Genomic DNA, 24,569 nt, shown 5'->3' with positions numbered 1-24,569 from the left:
CCATGGCCCTGCAAAGTGAGGTTCCCCTGCCAGTTCTTCCCACTGGAATAAAATGTTCCCTGCCTTCAGTTCCAAAAGTACTGCTGTTTGTTTTCATGGAATTATGCCTTTTCTTGAATTAAATGCAAAAAAAAAAAAAAGGCTAAGAAAAAGGACAGGTATAAACCTATTAACTTTTTCTCTATCATGTCTCCTACTAAAAGGATGGCTTGGATGCTGCATTTGCTGTTTAGATCTCTGTCTTGGCAGCCTATTTCTCTTGAGCTGTTGATGTCTTACTGAGGATGAAATTAGTGATGAGTCCAGTGAAGTGTGTTTCAGGGGTTTCTTCCATTATGTTTTGCCTCATTCCTGATAATTAGAAAGGTAGAGCAAAGGACCATCGTTCATCAGTGGTCAGATTAGCTCCTCAAAATCTTGCCTTACAGATGGCCCTGGGATTTTTGATTTGAATAAGCTCTTCATGTAGGCAGAGTAACCAGACTGTAGACCTTCTGGAGATCTTCAAAGATAAAAGGAATGATGAAGTGACCTTACTGGTTTCCTCCTTAGACAATCTTTAGTGTTTTGGTCACCTGTCTTGAACAGTGTACCATGCTACGTACTTCAGATGAGATAGTAAGAAGCCCCTCAGCAGATAGCCAGAACATGGACTGCAGTACTTAATCCAAAGCTTTCATAGCTGGAGAATAGCTTGTTCTGAAAGATGGGTTTAATTTCTCTTAATTTTATTTGCCATAAACACAAGTTGTTACCAGAGAGATGGCCAAGCTATCCTCTGACATTGCAGTGTTTTGCTTCTTGATGACATCACTGAAAAAAACCATTTTGTCAATTTTGAATTCATTTGTATTCTACCCTTGTAGTTTTAACGAATGTCCCTTTTCTTGTGCTGTGAGCTGAGGACACTTTGCTTCTCCCTGTGCCCAAATCACTGTGTATATGCTTACATCTTCTCTGTTTCAGATGAGTTTTTTGGGATCTTCCCACTGCCAGCCTCTGTACCATCTCCAGTTCTTCCTGGAGTGCAGCCCATGCTGTTTAGGCTGTGCTGCTGCTGTAGATGGTTTGAGCAGAGGTGTTTCTGTGTTAGTCTGTATCCCTGTCCTTGTCAAGCATAGCACCTCTTTGCCTTCCTCACCTGCAGTTGTGTATTGAGCAGATTGTTCATTTGTGCTGTCCTCAGGGACTTTTGTGTCCTTTAGCCCTGCCAGTGCTGACAGAGCACAGATCTGCAGCCTTGGTCTCCTTGTAACATGTATTGTTTTGTGTGTGGCGTTTGAATGATGAACTGTTTGTCCTTGTCCTATCTCTGTGGTCTGCACAGCTCTCTCTGTGGTTCCTTCTGGCGTTTTTTGGGATCCGTCCAGTTAAAGCTAGGTGCCACAGGACCACTCTGCTGCCTGCTCCTGGCATGTACCCCCAGCACCTGATCTCTCCCACTTTTTCTTTCCCTGGTGGTCAGTCACGCCCCAGCTTTGCACTGGTGTGCTGCTGTAGAGGTGGCTGAGCAGGAAGCTTTCCTTTCCCTTGCACAGCCCATGCAGGAGCTATATGTAGCTGGTGTCTCTGTTGGCCCCTCTGACCTTCAGAGAAGGACAGGATCCCATTTATCCTTGATCAGCTGGAGCTGGTGGCCAAAGCAGCATGGGCTGGGCCACTTGTCCCTGCTCACTGCTGGGGACAGGCCTGTCCTAGTGATGTCAGGGAGGTTCTCCAGGGGCTGCTGAGGTGACCTCTGGATCAGGAGCCAGGGGCTTGAGGGCAGTGGCCAGCAGTCTCCCACGACATTCCCTTGTCCTGCCCTCTCTCCACAGGTTATGCCACTCTCCAGGTTTGCTGGGTGCCTGCCGGTGAAAGAGAAGGGTTGATATTTTGCCCAGGCCCTTAGGTCCTGAACCAAAATGGCAGCTGGAGAGTCCCCTCCCGTAGGAGATGTCTTCATCAACTTGCAGCAGGTGAGCTGGGAATCCAGCAGCAGCAGCAGCAGCAGCAGCAGCAGCAGCAGCAGCAATGGGGCTGTCTCTTCCCCGGGGGCCGTGTTCCTGCTGGCTGAGAGCAGGGCTGGTGTCCTGGGTGTCCTGGCAGTGTGCTGCAGCAGGGCAGGAGACACAGCTGTGCTTACCGGGACAGGCTGCACCGAGCTGCCCATGAGCCTCGATCCTCAGCACACAGACAGCAAACTGCGGCCCAGGAAAGGCCAGAGATTGCTCTCTGAGGTCCCTGTGCCTCCACATGCCATTGGGTAGGCTACACAAGTGACAGAGGGGCTGAGCAGCTTGAAAACAGACTGTCCCTATTTAGGCTGGGCTTGGGACACCTGTGCTAAGGTGAGAGGAGAAGCAGTCTCACCCACAGACACAAAGCTGCTCCTAGGCCACAGCTAAGAACAGTGATGCGAGGAGAGGATCTCTCAGCTAAAGCTGCCTTGCTCCCTCTTTCTGCCTAGCAGATTTGTCACAGTTGGGCCTCCTCCTGTTTCCATGGAAACACGGGAGTCCACAACAGCTCCACGCTGGCATTTCGGCTATATTGATGGAAAATTTTACCAGCTGCAGCTGCTCAGGAGAATGGAAGAAAGAAAGAAAGAAAGGCCAGCGGGCACCTGGTGATGCTCATGTCAGGGCACTTCCACCAGCAAAAGGCAGAGAAGTTCCCATTGTCTGAAACTAGAGGAAAATGGGCAGAAAAGCCTGAAGAAGGCATCCAAGAGGAATGGGGAGTCTCTAGATTGTGGAGGGGAGGTGGGAAGGCACAGGGTAGTCACTGACTCAAGGGCAACTTATCAGAGCAGGGATGCTGTCTCCCAAGGGGAAATACAGAGGAGGTCTAAGAATGAGAGAGATGGCAGACTGGGCAAAGGGAAGACCAGAGAGCAGCAGTTAAATGTGAGGAGACGGCAATTCCAGCCAAACAAAAGCTATGCATTTCCTGTAATGGGAAAACTGGTGCTGGCATATTCCCTTGATACCTGCCGCTCAAGAGAGGTGGGGAGGACCACTAAGGTATCCCTGCAGAGTGTGCCTTGGAGCTTGATGGTCCATTCTGGCACTTGGTTTTGAGCAGAGCTGTGCCTCTATGTGAGACATTGTGCCCCAGGCCTGTTGTGTGGAGCCTGGTGCTGTTGGAAGGGCAGGAGGATCCAGAGGGCTTTAGGGTTCTGCCGTGTTTGATTCTTACCTGGCGGTTTCTGTGCAGGGCAGAGATGACGCAGAGAAAGCCTCTCCTGGTGCCGAGGACGATGAGGACTTGGATAAGACTTTGTCAATCGAGAGATTTGGGGACCTGATAAGCAAATCAGCATCAAGCAATCTGGAGAAGCAAAGTCGCAGCTACAGTGAGAGAGATTTTGAATGTATGTAGGTTTCAAAACGTTGTACCCCCTTCTACCCTCACCACCAGCCCTCTCTCAGTCCCACGTGCTCTGCAGCCTTGTGCCAGGACTGCAGATTGTAGTAGCCTGCTATTCACTTCCTTCCTCCAGAGCGTTCCCAAGGTGCTATGTACACACAGTTTAGCACCAGTGCCCACGGCCTGTTTCCAGTCTGTTCCTGTTTTCTCTGTCTCCATAGGCATAGCTGCTGCACAGCCCACCCAGCAGCCGTAGCTCAGCCCAGGGTGTTCATTCACCTCCTAGACCAGTCTCTGAGACCTCTGCAACTACTTCTCCAAGTTGAATTTTCCAGTTTTGAAACAATTTTTCTTCCATGTGGCTGCAAAGAAACAACCAAACATGACCAGAAGCCAGGCTGTCCTCCCCAGTCTGAAAGCAGATGGCTCCAGTCAGACATGCCTGTGTATTTCTATTTAGAATCCAGAGAATCCACTGGGCTTATCTGATCAAAGAAAGGAACTGCAAAATAAAAATGGAGTGTGAATTTAAAGTGCTATAGTTATCTCACCTGAATTCATCTGAGCAGCATATCTATTCCTCTGTCTGCTCTTTCATGATGAAGGCAACTGGCCTGCCCAAAGTCACTTTGTGTGTTAGATGAGAATGTACTGACAAGAGTGACCATAAGCTGTTGCCTGGCATGGGTGGGTTATGTTACTTTGTAGTAACCGCAATGAAGGGCAGGAAGAGGCCCCCATCCAGCAGCCTGTTTGTGTGGCAGACACGTAGCAGTGGTTGGGAGATTTTCCCAGTCTGTGGCTCTCCACAGTCACATATTGCTTCTTTTCCAGCTTGGCTTTGATGAGCTACAACCTTGGGAACATTATGTCCCCAGTACATCACCAGGCTGTTTTCTGCTTGGCCACTCATTTCCAATGGCTGTTATAAAAGCTTGCTGGTAAAAGTCTATTACTGTAGTGCACCTCAGCTGCTGTTTTTTGCCTGTGTCATTTCTCTACAGAGGCTCCATTTAAATAACACTTCCCATCTGGGCTCACAGTCACTTGTGCACATGGCTGCAAGGTGCTGATAGCTTTGCTGTGGGTTGAATTCCTGTCCTGTAGGACCTACCTGCTCAGGAGCTCTGCCTGTGTGCACAGTTGTGCAGGTTGGCTTGGAGGACATGGATGATCTGCTTGAGCATGCATGGCAGAAGCTTTTTGAAAATTTTAACTAGACATTTGTACTGTTTGGGGTTGGGTTTTTTCCCCTTATTAATAGGAGAATCATTTTTATTTTGTCAGAATCAAGCTTGTTTTCCTCTGAACTCCTGATGTATTTCTGTTGTTTAGGGCTACATCAACCTTGGTTATCAAAAGTTTTATGCAGTTTGTATTCATAAAGCTGGAAGATCTGGTTAGGTCATTAGACTTTTAAAGATAACATACCAGCCCATAGAGGTGAATGTTCTCTAGGCTTAGAAATGTTTCCTGCTCTAGTCGAAGCCAGGAATTCCTAATATGTAGGCTCTTCCTTCTGGGCCCCCTATCTAAATTACTTTTTCATATCTCTTGTATCAAGTTCACCAAGAGATGTAATCAAACATCTGGGACACTAGTTTGGCAGTAACTTTCCATACAGGCAGGCAGTGCAAGGAAGGGAGCAGGGAGGGAGGGCAGGGATGGATGCACAGGAGGACAAGGAGGAAGAAGAGGGAGGTATGAATCCTTTCGTGTTTGGGAGAGGTGTGTTTTTCCCACCTCCAGGCCACCTCTGTGGAGATGTGATCAGTTGACCCGAGGAAGGATGAGTGAAGGGGTGAAGAGGAGAGCAGTGCTCCCCTCTTCTGTTCCGGATCACACACCATCACTGCCCTTCCCTGCAGCCCACGGCTTCAGTTTCCTTCTGATCCAAAACATAAATGTTTCTGTCTTGGACTGAAGTGAACAAGCCAGAAGGGAAAGATGGGCTGTGTCCTCATCAGCAGCTTTGTGCTGTTGAAGGAGCAATGTGTGTATAGTTGGACTCTTCCTTGCTTCTCATATTAGAAATTCGTGCCTGACCTACCTGTGGCATGCTATGCAAGTACAGCAGCTGGACAGGAGGGTTTATCTTCCACATCTTGTGAGTGAAATAGGGTACACCCAGTTAAATCAAAGAAAAAAACACTTTTGAGAGAAAAGTGTTTCTAAAGAGTCCAAACTCTTTCCAATGTGCAGACGTCTGACCATTCTAAATCTCATCAAATCTTGCCACAAGCTGCTTCTTCTGAAACAGGGGGATGTGTGAAATATCCCTGCTGTTCCCAAGGGGGGAAACAAGGAAGAAAAGACTTGAGAAACCAAAGGAAAGGAAACATGACAGCAGAACAATGAACCTGCCTGGCTCTCCCAGGGAGAAGGTTACAGCCTACATTGAAAATGTCCTTTGAAGGTAGTTTTCACTATAAACAGATTTTGCTGCCATGTCACAGGAAAGCTGGGAAGGAACCAAACCTAAACCGTCTGGAAACAATTGCTCAGGAAGAGCTGCCGAGCAACACCCCCTTGCCAAGTGGCTGGTGCCCCCTGATTTCAGCCTCTCTGGGTGCAGCCCCAGGACCTGTGTGTCCTGCAGACTGTCCGTGGGAGGCTTTGTGCCTGCAGCTAGCCCTGGCAGCAATGGCTTCTCTTTCTCTCACAGTGGGGTGCTGAACTTACCCTCTTCCCTGCCTGGTGTGTTGCCTTTGTTTTGGAAGGAAGGCTCAGAAATGTCCTTAATTTCTTCTCATTCTGTAATTCCCATGACACCCAGGTCAAACCTGTATGAATTTCTCTTTGTAGATTAGTTTAAAGAAAAGTCCTTCTGCCCTGTTTCTTTACCCTGGTTTTTAAAAGACAGCCTCCTAACTGAACCTGAATTTCAGAGGCTGGCACAACTCTCAAAGTACCTGGGATTTGGACTTAAGTTAATTCTGCACTGTTGTTCCTGTGGCTGTGTAGGAGGAGTTTTTTGTCAGAGCCTGGGGGATAAATAAGCTACATCTATTCAACTCAAAGAAACATTATGCAGAAAAGAAATCATTACCATTTAGGATGGAAAAGACCTTTAAGATCACCAAGTTCAACTGTAAACCTAACACCAAGTCCACCACTAAGCCATGGCCTAACCAATAACTAATGTCCCTAAAAAGTTTGTAAAGGGCCCAAATTATGCTTGTTTGAGGATGCAAGAAACATTTCCCCATGTTTAGGAAGAGGATGTTGCCCGTGGCAGGTCACTGCAGCTCTACACAGCCATGCAGATAGCTTTTGGCAACACAGGGAGAGTGCTGCCTTCCCCAGGGCAGTGGAGCTGTGTTGGGGTGGTTTGGGATTGCACAGGGGCTCTATCCCCACCTATCCCAGGCTGGACACAGCCTGCCACATCAGTGAAAGAGCTTTGCTATGTCCCTGTGGGCTGGTGGCTCTCCTTGCCCTTCCTGGCCCTTGATCTTCAGACCATGCTGTTTCCTGGAGGGGCGCCTGGCAGGTTCCTCCCAGCCTCTTCCTGCCCCTGACTCTCTTTTTCTCTCTCAGTCCACCGCCAAACCTCGCACCACATCCATCATCCCCTTTCCACTCACCTCCCTTCTGCCCTCAAGTTCCAAAAGAGGCCACCCCGTGCCAGCAGGAGGAAAAAAAGGAGGAGGAAAAAGAAGAAAACCTCAATACCTCCCTCGGAGGTGACCCCCACCATCCAGGAAGAGGACGAGGAGGGAGGAGAAGAGGAGGAAGAAGAGGAAGAAGAAGAAGAGGAAGAAGGAGAGTCTGAGGCAGAGGAGGTCCAGGAGAAAGAAATCTCTGTAGAATCTGAGGCCGAAGCTCGTGGGAAGGACACATCCCCTAAGCTGGAGTCCCCAAGCAAACCAAAGGCAAGGCCAGGATGTGCCTATCTGGATGGGGCTTGGAGTCTGGAGGGAGGTGGTAGGAGGGTGCCAGCAAGTTGCTGCTCAGGGGTAAGAAGTTGTAGCTGTGCAGTATTGTGGGAAGAGTGTTTTTGTCCTTGCCTAGTAGAGATGGTCTGGTAGAGATGGCCGCCAAAGGACAGTGACAGGTAAGTCATTGCTTGGTATGGATGCAGGGGTGAGTGTGCATGAGCATTTTGGGGCTGTAAGACCAATGAGGGAAGATCACTGTGTCTTGTTCTTAAGTTTTATAGTACAGTGGAGGGCTCAATATGAGCAGTCCCAGGCTATGGGGCATGTGGGGAGAGCCACTGTGGCCCATTTTGGGGAGGATGTGTGTGCCTAGGATTGGGGTGAAGGCTGCCTGCCCAGCTCCTGCTGTCGGGGCTGTTGTCTCTGCAGTTCACCGTTGGCAGCGATGAGGAGGAGCCCAGCAGCACTACGGCCCCCGCGCAGTTCCACGTGGAGGAGGAGTGTGGCATCCTGTCCCCCATGCCTCGCTTTGCTGACCTGCTGCAGGACAAAGGTCCTGCCTCTCTCCACAGGTAGGTGAGCGGTGCCAAGCTGCCTGCTGCTCTCCCTGGCTCAAGGTCACTGCTCAGAGTCTGTCCCCAGGGGCAGTGGCTGTGCTTAGCCCAAACTTGCCTGCTGAGTCAGAATGGACATGGATGCACCCCAGAGGGAGAGCATCTGTGAGCAAGGGGGCTGCTCTCTGGAGGGATGATGATTCCATGGGACTCCTGCAACCTCCCTGGGTCCCTGGGATCCCCATAGTGCAGGGTTAGAGGCACTGGGCTGCACACCTGGAGTACCCTTCCTCCCAGCTAACTTGTGCTGTCATGCTGAGCTGCAAGCTGGGAAGCCCCAGGAGGGGACCGTGAGGCTGTGACTCAGGAGTAGGTCCCTGACACTGGGCACAAGCTGATCCCACTCTGTGGTAGGGAAGAGGAGGAGCAGAAGGAGCAACCTTCAGGTTTTGCAGGAGATGACTCCTGGCCCTGCTCCTTCTCAGGGGCTTGCTGGTCAGGGCTGGGCCATGGGACCCCAACCCCTGAGGCCACTGGCCATTGTCATTCACCCTGCTTACTACTGTCAGTCTCTTTGGTTCCTACAGCCCCCCCGGGCCTCGAGAGCGTCTGTCCCGTGGGTGGGAGAAGCGCAAGGCCTGGGGCCAGGTGGCGAGCGGCCCCAGGGGTACCTATGACTTGAAGGAGAGGATGTGCATCGGCAGCATGACCACCCTGGAGAGCGCAGCCTACCAGCGCGTCCCCACTGACGAGGCCGAGGCCCAGATGCTGGCGTCTGCTGACTTGGATGGCATGAAAAGTGAGGCTTTACAACACTACTTGTCTTACCAGTGCCTGTGTCCCTTTGTCCCGTGCTTCTCTTGGTGTCCCTTTGCCCCATGCTTCTCTGGCTCTCCCCTAGCAGCCTCAGGCATGGTCTTCAGCCTGCCACAGGACCTGGTCCTCACCTTCCTGCTCCCCACATCCTTCTTTTCCATCAGTGTCTCATATCTGTTAGCTTTGCATTGTCCACAGTGCTGATCCTTATGTTTTCAGCATCTCTACTCCCACCTACTCCATGGATGCCCGCTCCACCACCCACCCCCCTGTCCTCTCCAGTTCAGGGTTCCCAGTATTTCCCTGAGACCCAGCTCTCTCCTCTCCTGACACACTTTCCCAGCAATCAGCCCTCTGTGTGACACGCTGCCAGCTCTGCTATTGCAAAAACCTGAGGTGAGGAGCCTCCCCTCTCCTCTGCTCTCCTGGCAGAGGCAGCTGCCTCCTCTGGAGCGCCTCAGAGGGGGACTGCCCCTGTGCGTAGCACGAGGACAGAGACAGAGACGTCATGGAAATGCACGCTCCGGGCCTGAGGACATGGAGAATTCAATAGGTTGCTCTGCAGGCTGGAGAGGGAGGGAGACACCAGAGGGGAGTGAGGGAGAAAAGCGGTGCTGCACATGCAGCCTGGCTGTGCCCGGGCCACGGGTGCTGCATCCCTGGGCATCTGGCGCAAGACCCCACGGAAAAGCGAGGACCCTGCTCTGGAGGAGCTGGTGGGCAGCCCCCCACAGAAGCATCCCTGGGTGGAGCCAGGCTTCCTGGAACCTCATCAGTCCCTGGGGCTGCTGCAGCTGGCATCTTCATGGCCCGTGAGCAGGAGAGCGAGGCATCGGGGCTGGCCCCAGGGCTGTGCTGAATCCCCCAGGGGGGCAGCTTGCTTCCCACGCGTCAGCCTGCCTGTCCTGGCTCCTCATCTGAAGGTGTGTCGTTCATGACACCTGACCCCTGACCTTCACAAGGACAGCAACATGACAGCCCTTCAAGAGAGAGAGGAGCCAGCAAAGGAATCAGAAGGGGGCAGCAGCCCGGAGGTAGTGATAAGCACCTGTATTCGCAACTCACTCGGCTATGAAGACTTTGATGAATTTGCCTTCAATTTTGAAGACTATGATTTATGGGAGGCCATCAGAAACCATCTGGGCTACCCAGGCGGGGAGCCCACCTGTAAGTACCAGAGCAGTGACCCCATGATTGCAGCTGTAGATCAGAGCCCCCTGCTACAGTGCATAACCCCCTCCTGTGTTTGTTGTCCGTACCCTCTCCATGTCAGGTTGGTTTTCTGGTTTAGAGGAAGTACAGTCTGCCCCACTGTGTGTCTGGGGACACCAGAGGAGCTGCCTGACGCCCGTGTGTCTGTGTGAGGTCTTAGTACCAATCTGTGTTGTAGTGCTGAGGTGCTTTCCCCTGTGTGTCTTGCTCGAGCAGCTCCAGAGGCAGCTGCCTCTTGCTGTTTGTGCTTGTCAGGATGTGGCCCATGCTGTGGGCAGAGAAAAAGCAGCTGCTCTGAGGTGTGTAAAGACAAAGAGATTTCCCCTTCCATTTGTAGCACAAGGTGACAGTGTGCTGCTGCTCTTTTTCCTGGAATTTGAGTTGAGGTGCGGATCTGACAGCAGAGGTGGTATCAGGTTCTAGCTCTGCACTGTAGCCTAATTGCCCAAAGGAAAAAAAATAACCTAGTCTTTGTATCTGCATGCTTGAACAGGGCTGTGAAACTAGCTGATGGCAGGCTGGCTGGTGTGCCTGGAGAAAAGAGGAAGAAAGGAAGCAAGAGTGGGAAAAGCAGGGAAGGAGAGAATAGGAATCTTGAGAGTCAAGAATGTCTTCCTGTTGTCTGCATCTGTTTCTGTACCTTCACATCCCCTGCAGAGCAGTCTCTGAGCTGTTTCAGAGACCATGCAGAAACCAGAGCCTCGCTCCCATCTCTCACAGGGCTCCTTCCTTGGTACCTGTTGCTAAAAGGAGCCCACCTTGGGAGTGGTACTATTCATAGCCATGGCTCATGGGTGTCCTCATCTGGATCATGTGTTAATTTTTCAAGGGATTTTAGGAGTGCACATGGGAGGGTGGTGTCCCAGAACTAGCCCACTAAACAGTTATACACAGAAGAGTGGGAAAGCAGAGTCATTGTAACTGGAGCTCAGGATGCCTCGGTTCAACTTCTGCCTCTGCCGCAGACTGTTTGATCTCAGGCAAAAAACTTAATTTGCCCTGCCTCTCAGTCCCAATATTGTGTTCTCTTTGTCATCTGTTCCATCTTTACATGCCTTCAGGAAAAAATGTCTGCCTATGTGCTTCTGCAGGGACCAGCCAGTGGGGATTAGCTTCTGGCTGTTACATTAACAACTCTGCTACTTGTTACTGTAAATTGATAGGGCATATAATAGTAGCAAAGTTCAAAATAGAAACCTGGAGCAAATTGCTCCCATCAGCTGTCCCAAGCTGAATGAGCTGTAAATTAAAAGTGTGAAGAAATTGTTCCAGGTTCACCTTGGAAAACATGGATATTCTTGGGAAGGTAAAAGGGGCAGATCACCCTGCAAGGTGTGATAATGCATCACTTACAAAGTGGGGAAGATGGGCTTTCTAGTAGTTAACACATTCATTGATTGCTACAGCTAATACTGTAGGTGCTCTGTACAGTAAACTCTTAATTGTATAATGAATCCACATTGTGGATCAATCCTGCAGAGAGGTATGGCAGAGTCAGACATGGCTGAGACACCAGAGTCTGTTTTGTGCAGAGCCAGCTCACTTTCAGCCAGTGCCATCTGCCCACCTATTTACTCCATGGCAATGTCTCTTCCAGAACCAGCTCAGATCCAGAAGGAATATATTTTGAACAGAATGGATTCCTTGGTCTCCTTACATTCTTTTGTGTTTAGAGTGTGGAGAGTGCTGGACCTGGCACCTGGTTGTCAGCAGGGATGAGCTATCCCTATCACACTGAACTCAGCATCAGCCAGGAGAGACTTGGGCTCTGTGCAGGACAGGGCAGTAGCTTTTTCCAGAAGCCAGCATGAGGCTGTGTCTTACAGTATGTTGATTAGCATTTCATTTAGTCTAGTTTCAAATATTTCAAGAATCTGAGTTTTAAGTATCTTTTTATATATTTCAAGAGTCTGAGTTTAAAGTCCTTTTTCTTGCTATAACTTAAGCATTAGGGTGAATGGGCAGTGTGCATTATCCTTGTGATGCCAGGATAGCAGGTCGCTGTCTAGTACTGATACAAATACTTGGATGCCTCTTTTCTGGTCTTTCTTCTTGTGGATTGAGGGGAATGAAAGGAGGGGAGCAGGAGCTATTGAAGGTGTAAATTGAAGGCAATTGCCTGCTAGCGAAGGCATTCTTGGGGAAGACTGTAACCAGTACAGTCATATTTGTCATATTCAGATTTAAGCTGGTGGAAAAGGAACTTGTTCATCTGAAAAAATCTGACTGTGGAAGCTAACGTGGCGAGATCATCTTCTGGAAGAGACTGTAGGAGATGCTGTGTGGGAGGGTGACATACCAGTTCATTGTAGTGGAGCTACCATAGGAATTGCTCTCTGTCCTCTGACATCACTGTCTTCACACTCAGATCCTGGGGAGCACTGGAGAGGAGCCACAGCAAGAGCAGCACTCCTTGGGGAGTTTGGCTTCAAGCAAAAATGACAGATGTATGCCCTGAGCATATCACCCTTTGGTCTCAGTCTAAGATCCTGTCCTGAATAAGGACTTTTAGGTGCTCTTTTGAGCTTGACTTTCATTGGGGAAGACACCAGAAATGGTCTCTGTAGAGCAGCCTGGAGCACTTCAGCTGGGTTCTGCTTGGGACTCCCTAAGCCAGTGGTTCTCCTAAATTAAGACCAGGTGCCCACCCTGCTCCTATGAGTTGTATCCCCCAGCTGGCATCTCAATAGCCACAAACACTACCAAGGAAGAGCAGCAAAGTACTTCTCTCCTTAGTCTGCTGTAGGTAGGGCTCTGGAGATATGCATTCACTGATGCTCTCTGACCCTGCAGCACTCTGATTCCTGTCCTTGTCACTGAGTGTGGGAGTCACTGGAGGTGCTGTCAGGAAATGTGGCTCCTTGCTTTTTATCTGTCCTCCAGCCATTGTCTGGCTAAGACTGTGGATGCTTTCTAGGGCTGTTGTTGAAGAACACTGTGTAATAAGTTGTCATTGCTGAGAGGAAAACTTGCTGTCCTTTGTCTTGCTGAGTAGAGTGTACCTTGGGCTTGGTTTTCCAGGGACACAGAGAGAAGGAGTCCCAGGGTGCATAGGAGAATCAGAAGCTGCAGGGATTGGAGCAAAGGTGCCAGATACCAAGATCATCAGCATGCTGGACTGCTTGTTTCATGCATGAGCTCATACTGAGTGTGCTGAAGTGGCTGCTGTGCGTGCAGGAATGGAGAAATCCATGTGAAACTCCATGGAAGCCCCACACGTGCCCGGCTCCCAGAAGCGTTCGTGGTGGTTATTGGGCCGGTATTGGCTCCTATCGACGTTGCAGGGCAGTAAGTGGAGCAGGGAGGAGTCCCACCATCAGCAGGACGTGCATCAGCAGGGCAGCCAATGGGGGAAAATGCCCTCAGGCTCAGTATTGATTCCTTTTATATTTAATTTAGCGACCCAGATTTCCAAGGTGCAAGGCCATGGTATGCCTGGCCTGATGCTGGGTGTGTCTTTCCATGCCAGAGGTGTACAGATATTTTTCTGCAACATCAAAGAGGCCACTCAGACTTAAAACCCTGTGCTTTTTATTGTCTCTCATACCCTGAAAGCTGCAGGTCTTGAAGCTAGGTGCAGAAAGATGTATGCAAGCAGAACATTCACCCCAGCCAATGGAGAGCTGCCCTTGCTCTGCCAGAGAGAAGACCTTGGCATTGTCTTACAAGCACAGCCAGCAAACCTCAATGGACCAAAGCTGAGCAGAAGCCCTGACTCCATAATCTAGTTGGGTGAGCCTGCCCATCCTGTAATGAGGCTCTGAGGGTTTCCACATTCCTGTGGGTTGTCTGTGCTGAGAAAGATACACTTGCTGTCCCTGGGTAGTGTCCAGGGAAATCCTCCCTGGCAAGCTGTTGCCTGGTGCTGTTTCTCTGGCATTGCAAAAAGGCTGGCGTGGTTGTGGCTGCATTTTGGTGGGCACTGGCTAGCCAGCAGCACAGTGATGGGTCTGTGAAGCAGCCTTAACAGCCTTTGGGAGGCTTTGCCTCAGCCAGCCAGTTTTTAACTCAGACCTTTTTGAGGGCATTACAGCAGTACTGCAGATCATTTAGAAGCAGCGATAGCTCAACTTCACTGCCAGCCTCGGAGCCAGCCCCAGGCTGCAGTGTTATCCTACAGTCTCGTCACACAATTAAATAAAACAGACATTGATATTTCCTTATGTCTCCCAGACCAGCAGCTAAATAGCCTTCCCTTTCACTGCCCTTCATGCTTGCTGAGCACCAGGCCTTCCCTGGTGCAAGGGGTGAGGCTCAGCCAGGTGCCTGCCTTTGCTGTGTGGGTGCAGAACTGTGCAGGCAAGGCTGCAGGTTGCTTTTTTTTGGGAGATTATGGGGAGGATTCCCACACCACTTGTTTGACTGCCATGAATAAAAGCATTTGTGATGAAGCCCCAAGAGTAAGCACAGCCTATGAGGAAGCCTTCTCTGTGAAGAGGTTAGCTCACATCTCTGGAAGAGATGAAAGTAGGCAAATGAGGCAGAAAGGATCTTCAGAATTCTGGCGGAGGATGGTGAGTTCTCCAGCTGCCAGGGTTTTGATAGCCTAAGTTTATGAGAGAAGGACGTGCTTGGATGTGTGTCCCTGCCAGACAGTGTATATCCACTAGACAAATTGGTGGCTTTTTTCCTTTCCTATGTCTTCAGGCCACCGCTTTGAAGATAACCCAGGTGTGAGGAGGCATCTGATGAAAAAACCATCTCGGAGTCAGGTCACCAGGACAAGCAAAAAATTAGCATCAACTCCATCTGTCAAGAAAAAGAAGAAGAAGAAGAAGTTGGATAGAAAGCCCCATGAGGTATCCATGTGCTGTCCTCCCACACTTGTTCAGAAGCCATAAATCAGCACTAGAAACATAAAATTTATAAAGCGATGTGTTTCAATATAATTAATTATTTACATGACCTTGAGGGTGACATTTCATGCTGTTATCCATTACCATGAGAGCTGAAAATACACTTTTTTCAATATAAGGGGAGATTTCCCTGAAACTGCAAAGCTCTGACTTTAGGAAAGACATTTAAAAGTCACAGAAATTGTGATGTTATTGTGGCAATTGGCAGCACAGTAACATCGCTATCTTTGGTAAGTGTGGGAGAATTAGGGGGACACTAAGAGGAAGGCAGAGGACAAAATTGCAGCAGTTTGGTAGAAAGGGATGCTGCATTGCATTATTCTCTCCTTTCTGCCCACATCATGTGACTTGGAGCTTTGTGGTGCTCCATGTGCTGATGGAAACTCCTGCCATGCTGTCAGTGATATTTATCCTGGCTGTTCTGTGCAGTACACCTCTGGTTAAACCATGGCAGATCTGTTCCAGTATCCGCGGATAGACCAGGCAGTACCTCGAGAAGAGAGCTGAGGCTTTCTGTGTGCTGCTGGTAGAGCTGTATGTATCTCATGTCCTTGTGGTCCACATTAGGTGTTTGTGGAGCTGAATGAGCTGGTGGTGGATAAGAACCAGGAGATGCACTGGAGGGAGACAGCCCGCTGGATCAAGTTTGAGGAGGATGTGGAGGAGGATACAGCAAGGTGGGGGAAGCCCCATGTGGCTTCACTGTCCTTCCGCAGTCTGTTGGAGCTCAGGAAGACTATTGCCCACGGTGAGTGAGGAAGAGCAGACCAGGCTTTGTCTCTTGCTCTAGGACAGGTTTTGCTGGATAGCTTCTGTCACTGTTAGGTGCCTCACTGGAGGCACAAAACAACATCTGTGTCCAGGCTTCATGTAGGTTCTGTGGAGACACACTCTGCAGCCTGTTTTCAGGGTTTGCATTAGCTCAAGGGTGCCTGTGTTAGTTCCACATTCTGCTTCACTGGTCTCAGGCACATGGAAGCTGCAACCCCCAGCTGTGCTTTGGCCAGCAGGCCTTGGACCCATCTTTGATGTGGTCAGTAAATTTGGTCAGAGTGGGAGACTGAAATGAAAGGAGACACCAGAATGACAACTGCATCTTGGAGCTTTTGGGTTCTCTTGGGGCAAGGGTTTACAGAAAGGACATGGGGCACTTGGGCATCTCTCAGCTGAATCTGTACCCCAACCAAAGCCTGGCTCCTGGTGGGACAGCTGTGTCCCCAGAGTGTGAATGCAATGGGGAGTGTTGCACTCTAGGAGCAGGGCTCTTCCCCTCATGCTGGCAGGTGCCGTCCTCCTTGACTTGGAGCAGACCACTCTGCCTGGCATTGCTCACCTCATGGTGGAGACCATGATCATCTCTGACCAGATCAGGGCAGAAGATCGAGCCAACGTGCTGCGTGCGCTGCTGCTGAAGCACAGGTGGGTGCATTTGGATGCGGGCTCTCAGGGCTGGGGTTACCTGTGAGCCCCAGGTGGCAAGGGAGGCACGTCCCCTCATGGCCACCACTCTCCCCTCAGCCATCCCAATGATGAGAAAGAGGGCTTCTTCCCAAGGAACCACTCCAGCTCCAGCATGAACTCCATCGTGGGGAACCACCATCACAACCACACCACGGACACATGTGTGCCCCTCATGGGGGAGGAGCGCATTGAGATGGCTGACCCCAAGGCCAACGAGACTGAGTGCAAGGAGGTGAGGGTGACCTGGGGGGGGGTTACTGTGTTTTTACCACACTCTTGGGACAGCTGTTGGCTGCCAGCAGGCCATGGTGCCCACCTCTGAGCCCCTTTGTGGGGAAACTTTGTAATGCAAGAACTGGATCACCTGGAGCACTGGACATCAGGTTGCTGCATGATGATTTTGGTACCTAGTTATGGCTTTGCACTGTGTGCAGATGTCTGCTTGAGCATGTAGTGGCAGCAGCAGCCCTGGCACTTGCAGGGTGGCCTTTGCTGTGAAGGTGCCTTGCTGTGAAGCAGGCATTGGGTGTGCTGCCAAGGCAAGCCCAGCTGCATTTGTGCCAGTGGGGTGCGAGGCTGTGTAGGGAGACCAAAGCATGGGGACTTCACCCTTACTTATTTGTATTCTTTCCTGGCAGAAAAACCCACATCTTCATAACTCTGAGGGCCATCGTAAATACTTGAAGCTGATGGAGAAAATCCCTGAAGATGCAGAGGCCACAGTGGTGCTTGTGGGTAAGAGGTGGCATGTAGAATCCCCCAGTGACTAGTGCAGATCCTGGTGTGCCCTCACTCCCCAGGGATATTTGGTCCTCTCATACGTTTTCAGCTGGGGAGTGAGCCTGGTACACTCCCTCCTTTGGTGATGGTTCATCTTCTGTTTGTGTATAGCAAATTTATGGCCTGCCAGGCTAGTTCTTTTCCTAAATTAAAAAAGAGGTTGACTGATGTTGCTCCTGGGAGCTGGGGCCCAACTTAGGGGTGGAAGTCCTGCCAGGCTCACAGTATGTCTGGTTTTGCAGCTCAGAAGTAGGTGAGTGGTGCCTGAAGGACTGATGGCCAAGCCATCACCCTGCCCCTTGACCATTGCTGCTCTCTTGTCTGGCCTCTTAACACCTTGCAAGCAGCTGGGCCCTGTCCCTGACCAGTGTTGGCTGCTGGGTGTGTGTGCTAGCAAGCTTTGAGCTGACAGAAGCAGGGCCTGGCTGGTGGCAAGGTCTCAGGTATTGACTGTAGCACTGCCAGGACATATTTCCCTGTACAGGAGGGCTGTGAGCAGACAGGCCTGAGCATCAGTGGGCTTGGAGCTTTCTGATTGCAAGAGTATTCCTCTTGGCACTTTGCTGGCATTAACTTCTCAGCAAACGACACTACAAGCAAAATAAATGTCATTGTCTACCCAGTAGATTAAAAGCTCAGGCAAAGAGGCTTGGCAGCTCAACCTAACTGATGCTTAATCACGATGAGGCCAACTCAGGTTCATAAGTGCACTTTTGAGTACTCAAATAACTAAACATTGGCTTGTTTCTGAGCTAAGGCTGTGTCTTGGGATTTGCTTTGACTCTCAGAAGGCCCAGATTTGCCAGCCTGACAGAGCACAGCTCTTTGCTGGACACAGATGGCAGAAAGATCAGTAATAATGCCAGTGAAATACCAGTATTCAATAAACATTTGTGCTGGGTATGTGAAGGAAGTGGCTGGTGTGCTGGAGGATGCAGGAGTACTTCCCAATCTGTTAGGAACCGAGGAGACTGCCAAGCACTGACGAGATGCAGACATTGTAAAACAAAATGTGCAGTTTGCACCTTTGAGTCTTTAGAGCACTGACTTACTTTTCTCTGAAAAAAAAAAAGTTCAGGAATACAGGGAAGGTACAAGGTAACAGAGAAAACTCATAGCTCAAGGAGGGGAGAACAGTGAGCCAGTTCCTATAGTCTGTTTAACCTGACATCCTTCTTGGCCAGCATAGTGGCAGAGCTAATATGGGATTCAATTACTAAAGAGCTAAAGAATATGAATGTAATTATTGCCAAGCAGTAAGGTTTATGGGAAATAGGTCATGTCAAACAAACCTGATTTCATTCTTTGATGAGATTAGAAGTTTGTTTGATAAAAGTAACATGTAAAAGTTTCCTTCCATAAGTGGGAAAAAACCTTCTGATTTAAATTTAGACCCTTATAGTGTAAGTAGAGCCCATCTGTAAGGGATTGAGAATGGGCTAACTGGGAGGCTAAAGAAAGTAGCACTGCTTTTGAATGATCAGTGAAGCACTTGGAGCAGTCCTCAGTGTGAAGTTCAGTGCTGTGTCTGTGGTCTGGAGAAAGTACACGACTGCAGGGCTTGTAGGAACCTCCAAAACCCCTGTCTGCTGTTAAAGGCAGCCCAGTACAGCTCACTCCAGTGATTAACTCTGCTGCAAACATTGCCCCCTGGTAGGTTGTGTGCAGTTTCTGGAGCAGCCAACCATGGCCTTCGTCCGACTGAATGAGGCTGTCTTCCTGGAATCTGTCTTGGAGGTCCCAATTCCTGTCAGATTCATCTTTGTGCTGCTGGGACCTAGCCAGGCCAACATGGACTACCACGAAATAGGCCGCTCAATCTCCACTCTCATGTCTGACAAGGTGAGGAGCTGGTGGGCAGTGATGCTGTGAGGGAGCTTTGCTGGCTCCTCAGAAGACAGCCCTTAGATGAGAGCTGTGCAAGGGCTCAGGTGGGGTAGGCAGGTGTGAGCACCTGGGATTTTTAAGATCAGCCTGGCTTGGCCAAGGTAGAATGCTCCAGTGGAGAGGAAAGAGTAGGACAGACACTTATTTGACTGGGACAGAGTGTGCTATGCTGGATGAAGAAAGGGATCATGAGTAAAAGCAGGAGAAAAGGATGTCCCAGGGTTAGAGGAGTGGTGTTCAGTTGACATTTCACAGAGAGGTGGGGAGGCTGAGTGATGCCTGTGACCATGGCACCTGGCCTGGACTACACTAACAAAAACCCAGCAGTTCCTGGGGACTGTTTTCAGGTGTTTGGATGGAGCTTTTTAGCTGAGTTCCATGGCTGGGGCATCCATGCAGAGGAGCACATCCATATAAGAGAGATGAGGAGACAGGAAGGTTTTTCACCCAAGCAAGTGCACTGCTAGAAGTCCCCAATCTGTCTAGATGGCAGAAATTGAAATTGATTACCTTAGAAAGGAAAGACAATCTGAGCATCTGCTGCATACATCCAGCACAAGAGGATCAGAGGTCCACAGGTCCTTCCTGCTGGTGCCACATAACTATAAGCAAGTAACAAACCTTCCTGTACTGCCTCTATTGCACAACTTTCACTGAACTGGAGACTAAAAGGCTCAATCAGAAAAAGTGCATTAGAGGCAGCAAGACTGAAAGATTCCTTCCCTGAAGTTGTGTGGGGCTCAGCTGAGAATGTGTTTTTAGCCAGAAGAGGTGAGGTGCCATTCCAGCTCCAGTGCTGTGTTTGTGGGCTGACCTCATTCATTTGAGTCTCTGGTGCTCCTGCTGGAAGAGCAGAGCCAGCTGCTGCAGCCAGGACTGGCCACAGCAAGGTTACGCAGTCCTGGCGCCGTGGAGAGAGCACAGTATCATTTACACTGAAGCTGTGGCTCCAGGGAGTCTGTGTGCTGCAGGGACCTTAGCTGTCCCCTACCTCCTTTACAGGCTGTTCACTCATTCATCATCCTCCAGCCTTTTCTCTGGAGGCATGTTCCAGAGGCACTGCAGCACTTCCACCTGTTTGCCAGCAGCTCCTTGCCTGGTCTCCTTAGTCCTTCCTTGCTAGCCTGCTCTTGCTGTCAGAAATATCTCCCCTTTTCTGCCTAGTTTCCTTTGTATGGCTTCCCTCATGCTGTAGATGCCTATTTTGTCGCTCTGTTTTTGTCTCCCATGTGGAGACTCCCAAGAGTTTCTTATGCTCCCTGCTCAGTTTGTGGTTCTTGTGCTTTTTAACTGTGATGCTTTAGGGCTCTACCAGCTTCTCCCTCAAAACAGGAGGTGGGATTCAGGAGTGTGGGTCACAGAGTGGCAGTAGTGAGATGAGTAGTGGATGGAGGGGGAGAATGTTCCTCTAAAGGTCACAGCAAGCATTGTCTTTCCCGGCTGCAGTAGCTGGGTCTAGCCTTGTATGACCCTTCTCCCTCTCTCTTTTTCCCTGCCCCTTCCAGCACTTCCATGAGGCTGCATACATGGCAGATGACCGTCAAGACCTCCTCAATGCAATCAACGAGTTCTTGGACTGCAGCATTGTCATTCCCCCATCAGAGGTGGAGGGGAAAGACTTGCTCAAATCCATTGCCACCTTCCAGAAGTTGCTGCTGAAGAAGAGGAAGGAGAGGGAGCAGAAGTCCATGAAGGAGGGCACTGCTCAGGAAGCCAAAGGTCTCTCCATTCACATTTGGGCAAGTTTGTGCCTAGTGCCCTGTGTGCACCAATGGGCCCTCCCCTCCCAGAGCCTGGCAGAAGGGTGAGCAGGGCCTGGCTCCTGCAGTGGGGAGTGGGGAGCAGGAAAGGGGAGCAGGACAGTGGCTGTGGGCCACTCTGGTTGCTGGGGACAGCTGGAGGCAGTGGGATGTGCTGTTGCAGAGGCCCACCAGGCTAGTGCTGCTCTGTGAGGTACTGGGGAGAGGGACAGCCCAAGGGCCCAGCTGTGTTCCTTGCTGAAACCTTGCCCTCCATGCACCTCCAGAGCTGTGTGAAGTGAAAGCTGAGGAAGAAGAGGAGGAAGCTGAGGATGACCCTTTGAAGCGAACCGGGATCTTTTTTGGAGGTCTGGTTCGGGACATAAAGCGCAGGTACCCCAAATACCTCAGTGACATCAGAGACGCCTTGCACAGCCAGTGTCTCGCAGCCGTTCTCTTCATCTACTTTGCTGCTCTCTCTCCTGCCATCACCTTCGGGGGACTCCTAGGTAATGGGCCTGCTTTCTGGTCTGCTCTTTGCACTCTGGGACACTGGCTGTGTCTGTGTGATGCTGTTCTGGGGTGGGCTTTGGTGCTGTTCACTCAGGGAGAGTGGTAGTGCTGTGCCTCGGCTGCTGCCTTGTTCCCTCCCTGCCATTTGGCCTCTCCAGCCTCGGCTGCCAGGGCTCCCTCCATGCTCCCTGCCTAACACAGGGCACTTCTGACTGATGGGATGGGGACCTGCCTCCTCTGTCCAGAACTGCCTGTCTGTGGTGATGGTGTCTGTGTCTGGGCTGTAACACTCATACATTGTTCTCTTTCCCAGGAGAGAAAACTGAGGGTCTCATGGGGGTCTCCGAGCTGATAATCTCCACCTCGGTTTTAGGGATCCTCTTCTCCCTGCTTGGAGCCCAGCCACTCCTGGTCATTGGCTTCTCAGGGCCTCTGCTGGTGTTTGAAGAAGCTTTTTACAAGGTATATGTGAGGCAATGTCTGTGCTTGGCACCTGCTCACTCTGTCCTTGCTCTGGAGAGGGCAGCTGGCATTTCTCAGCTCTACAAAGGGTCTTTGTTACTGTGAACTCTTTGAGTCCTTCCAGGCTGCTCTCAGCTCAGCCAGGGCTGCCCTTGGCTCTGCTGACCCTTGGCAAGTCCCACTACAGGGACTTCTACCTCCCATTGCAGTATCCATTGTATCCATTATCCCTTGAGGTGTGACACTGATAACAGCACTCCTCTACATGCTGATTGTGAGGAGAGCACTGTCTCCCAGCCCTGTGCTGCCGCTCATTGGGATAATGAGCACTTGTAGCTGCATCCTAAAACTTTATTGTTCTTGGGGCTTCCTTTGAAGTCCATTTCACCACTTTTATCTGTGTCCAGGTTTCCTTTTATGGAAGCTCAATAACATTGAGTCTACCACCCATTTGGGATGTGCCACATATATTACTCCCACCTCTAAGGATGAGCCCAAGGTTGTGTGGAGGGGTATCCTGGCCAGCCAGGATGCATATGTTTCTTTCTCAAGTAGCATGACCTCTTTGCTCTTGAAAGTATCCCTGTATCACTGTACCTTCAAGCAGTGGATCTAATTCTTCTCCTTTTCTCTGACTCCCAGCATGTCTGTGTCTTTGAAAATGCATGGTTTTTTCTACAGCTGGATTTTCACCTTGTCAAGAGTTTGGAACTGGTGATGCTATTGCAGAGTGGGAATTTCTCTGCTCTCCTGTGACTGCACTTCTCACTGACCACTTTTGCTTTGTCCAGTCACTATGTACAGAGGAGTACCTCTGCCTGTGGTGGTACTGAGGAAGGCTGCAAAGGGAGGGGTATGATTTGTCCTGGAAACAGCTGGGGTGTGTGGATGAGAAGATGCAGTGGAGATGGTCTCCTCTGTGGTGGCAGCCTGGGGCCTTTTCTCCACACCCATACAACTGTCTGTACACAGGGTGCTGTGTGAGATCGTGGCCTTTATGCACTGGGATGTAGCAGGATGCTCAGGCTCTCCTTTGTAGGGAACAGGCTTGTGCTGTTGAGTGTATGGAACAGTGGAGAGCTGTGTTTGAGCAATGGCACCTCCAAATGGGTGGGATGGGGAGTGTTATGCATGGGCTGCCTTCAGCAGAGCATGAAGGAGATACTGTTACAAAGACTGGAGCAGTAAAGACCTGCTTGGTGTGAGCTGTCAGGTTTTAATGCAAAGTCTGCAAATTTACCTGTGATTCGTGCCATGAATTGACTGATTCTGTGCTGGATGCCCAAGCAGATGTAGATGCTTTTTTCCAGGACAGTCTTTGATCTTAATGGGGAGTGGATGTAGGAGGCAGCCTGAGGAGACATGAGTAACTCCTTCCCCTTTCCATTTCAGTTCTGCCAGACACAAGGCATTGAGTATCTCACAGGCAGAGTGTGGATTGGTTTGTGGCTCATCGTCTTCATCTTCATTATCGTGGCAGCAGAAGGAAGCTTCTTGGTGCGCTACATCTCGCCCTTCACCCAGGAGATCTTTGCTTTCCTCATCTCCCTCATCTTTATCTATGAGACCTTCTACAAACTGTATAAGGTGAACCTTCCCTGGGGAGATGGGCTGCTGCATCTCTTAATCCCTTAGGAACCTGCTGCTTTAGCACACAGGAAGCGAGGGAACAGGGCCAGCTCAGCCACAACTTTCCTAGACATTCTGCAGAGCAGTTCTTTGCTGGTCTCATGCCTCAGCCCAGCTGGCTCCTGTGCCACCACAGAGAGTGGCAGGAAGAGCCCTAATGTCTCTCTCCCCTTCTCTTCCTGCAGGAGGCATTAAAGAGGGGCCACTTTTCTCTCCCCAACCCTCTCCAGCTGGGTAGGTTGCGAGGCGAGGTGACGGATGCTGGGATTGTCCGTGCCCACCATCTACTGCCCTCACCTCTCCACAGAGCAGGACAGCTCCGCTTCCCCCTGCCCCAGTAGTGACAGTGCCCCCTGCTCCTCCTTGTGGTAACTCGTCAGCTGCTTCTCTCACCTGCTCAGGTGTTTGCAGAACATCCTTTGCTGAAGTTCTACCCACCAAACGTGCAGAGCAGCCTGAATGCCAGCGTGCCCTCTACGGATGCCATGTCACTGGGAACCAGGATGCAGCCCAACACTGCTCTGCTCTCCCTCATCCTCATGCTGGGCACCTTCTTCATTGCCTTCTTTATGCGCAAGTTCAAGAACAGCCGCTTCTTAGGAGGAAAGGTGAGAAGTTTGTGGGATTCACATGTCAAGGACAAGGGACACACCAAACAAATAATGCTTCTGGCTACAGATCTTTATTGTCCAGAACACTTGGACGTCCCCCAAAGAAACACCAGAAACCCTTTAAATACCTTGCAGGAGGGATGGTAGCCCACCCTAGGGTGCAGACAAGAGCTGACTGTTGATGATGGTATCTGGACTGTCCTGCTCCAGTGAGGCTGCTGGAAAGTCCTCTGGACCTTGGGAAAGCTCCTTGGATTGGATACAAGTCTGTTAAACTAGAGTATAAGAAGAAGAACTTACAACTTTTTCTCTTTGGACATCTCTCTACATGCAGGGTACCTGTGTAGTACCTGGAGCACTGTGTAAATAGGCCAGCAGGAGCAATTAGCCAGTCATACAGGAGCATGTTGTGTGGGCAGTGGGATGCACAGCCCCAGGGGTCAAGGCTGGGTTTCCTTGCCATGCCCATCAGCAGTGCTCAGGTTTGCAGTGGTGTTGGCCCCATCTGGGGCTTCTCTCTGCCCTGGGCTCCCTGTGCATGCACGGAGCTGCCCTGTTCCTTTGCTAACGACAGGTCTGTGTTCTGCAGGCGCGGCGGATCATCGGAGACTTTGGGATCCCCATCTCCATCCTGGTCATGGTGCTGGTGGATTACACCATCACTGACACATACACACAGGTAGGTGCCAGCACTGCCCTCTGAGCCTTTCCTGCAGCCCAGCAGTGATCCCTGTGGCACTGGCCTGCTCTTGTGTAAAGGGGAATTTGTATTTCCTGCCACTTTAGTCATAACAGCACAAAGCAAACAGAAACATTC

At 50.5% G+C, this 24,569-nt stretch overlaps 1 protein-coding gene across 3 annotated transcripts in view; it reads left to right on the top strand.

Moving 5' to 3' along the window:
• SLC4A3 (solute carrier family 4 member 3) overlaps nt 1–24,569 on the top strand; it is a 33,770-nt gene that overhangs the window by 3,141 nt on the left and 6,060 nt on the right. For 2 of the 3 annotated variants that reach the window (XM_064718997.1, XM_064718998.1), the window contains exons 2-18: nt 1,818–1,958; nt 3,199–3,355; nt 6,892–7,226; nt 7,662–7,804; nt 8,374–8,585; nt 14,462–14,613; nt 15,238–15,418; nt 15,954–16,089; nt 16,189–16,363; nt 16,770–16,866; nt 18,569–18,753; nt 20,304–20,517; nt 20,825–21,046; nt 21,364–21,512; nt 22,905–23,099; nt 23,543–23,749; nt 24,342–24,431. In XM_064718997.1, coding sequence (XP_064575067.1) covers nt 1,905–1,958; nt 3,199–3,355; nt 6,892–7,226; nt 7,662–7,804; nt 8,374–8,585; nt 14,462–14,613; nt 15,238–15,418; nt 15,954–16,089; nt 16,189–16,363; nt 16,770–16,866; nt 18,569–18,753; nt 20,304–20,517; nt 20,825–21,046; nt 21,364–21,512; nt 22,905–23,099; nt 23,543–23,749; nt 24,342–24,431 — 2,904 coding nt within the window. In that variant the 5' untranslated portion in view covers nt 1,818–1,904. The remainder of the gene's footprint in view (nt 1–1,817; nt 1,959–3,198; nt 3,356–6,891; nt 7,227–7,661; nt 7,805–8,373; nt 8,586–14,461; nt 14,614–15,237; nt 15,419–15,953; nt 16,090–16,188; nt 16,364–16,769; nt 16,867–18,568; nt 18,754–20,303; nt 20,518–20,824; nt 21,047–21,363; nt 21,513–22,904; nt 23,100–23,542; nt 23,750–24,341; nt 24,432–24,569) is intronic. The other variant, XM_064718999.1, reaches the window with a different exon arrangement.

This window comes from Zonotrichia leucophrys, chromosome 7 (assembly GCF_028769735.1).
Source record: "Zonotrichia leucophrys gambelii isolate GWCS_2022_RI chromosome 7, RI_Zleu_2.0, whole genome shotgun sequence".
In the NCBI taxonomy this organism is placed as follows: domain Eukaryota; kingdom Metazoa; phylum Chordata; class Aves; order Passeriformes; family Passerellidae; genus Zonotrichia; species Zonotrichia leucophrys.
Note: the sequence above shows the minus strand (reverse complement) of the source record. Positions and strands in the feature narration are given on the sequence as shown.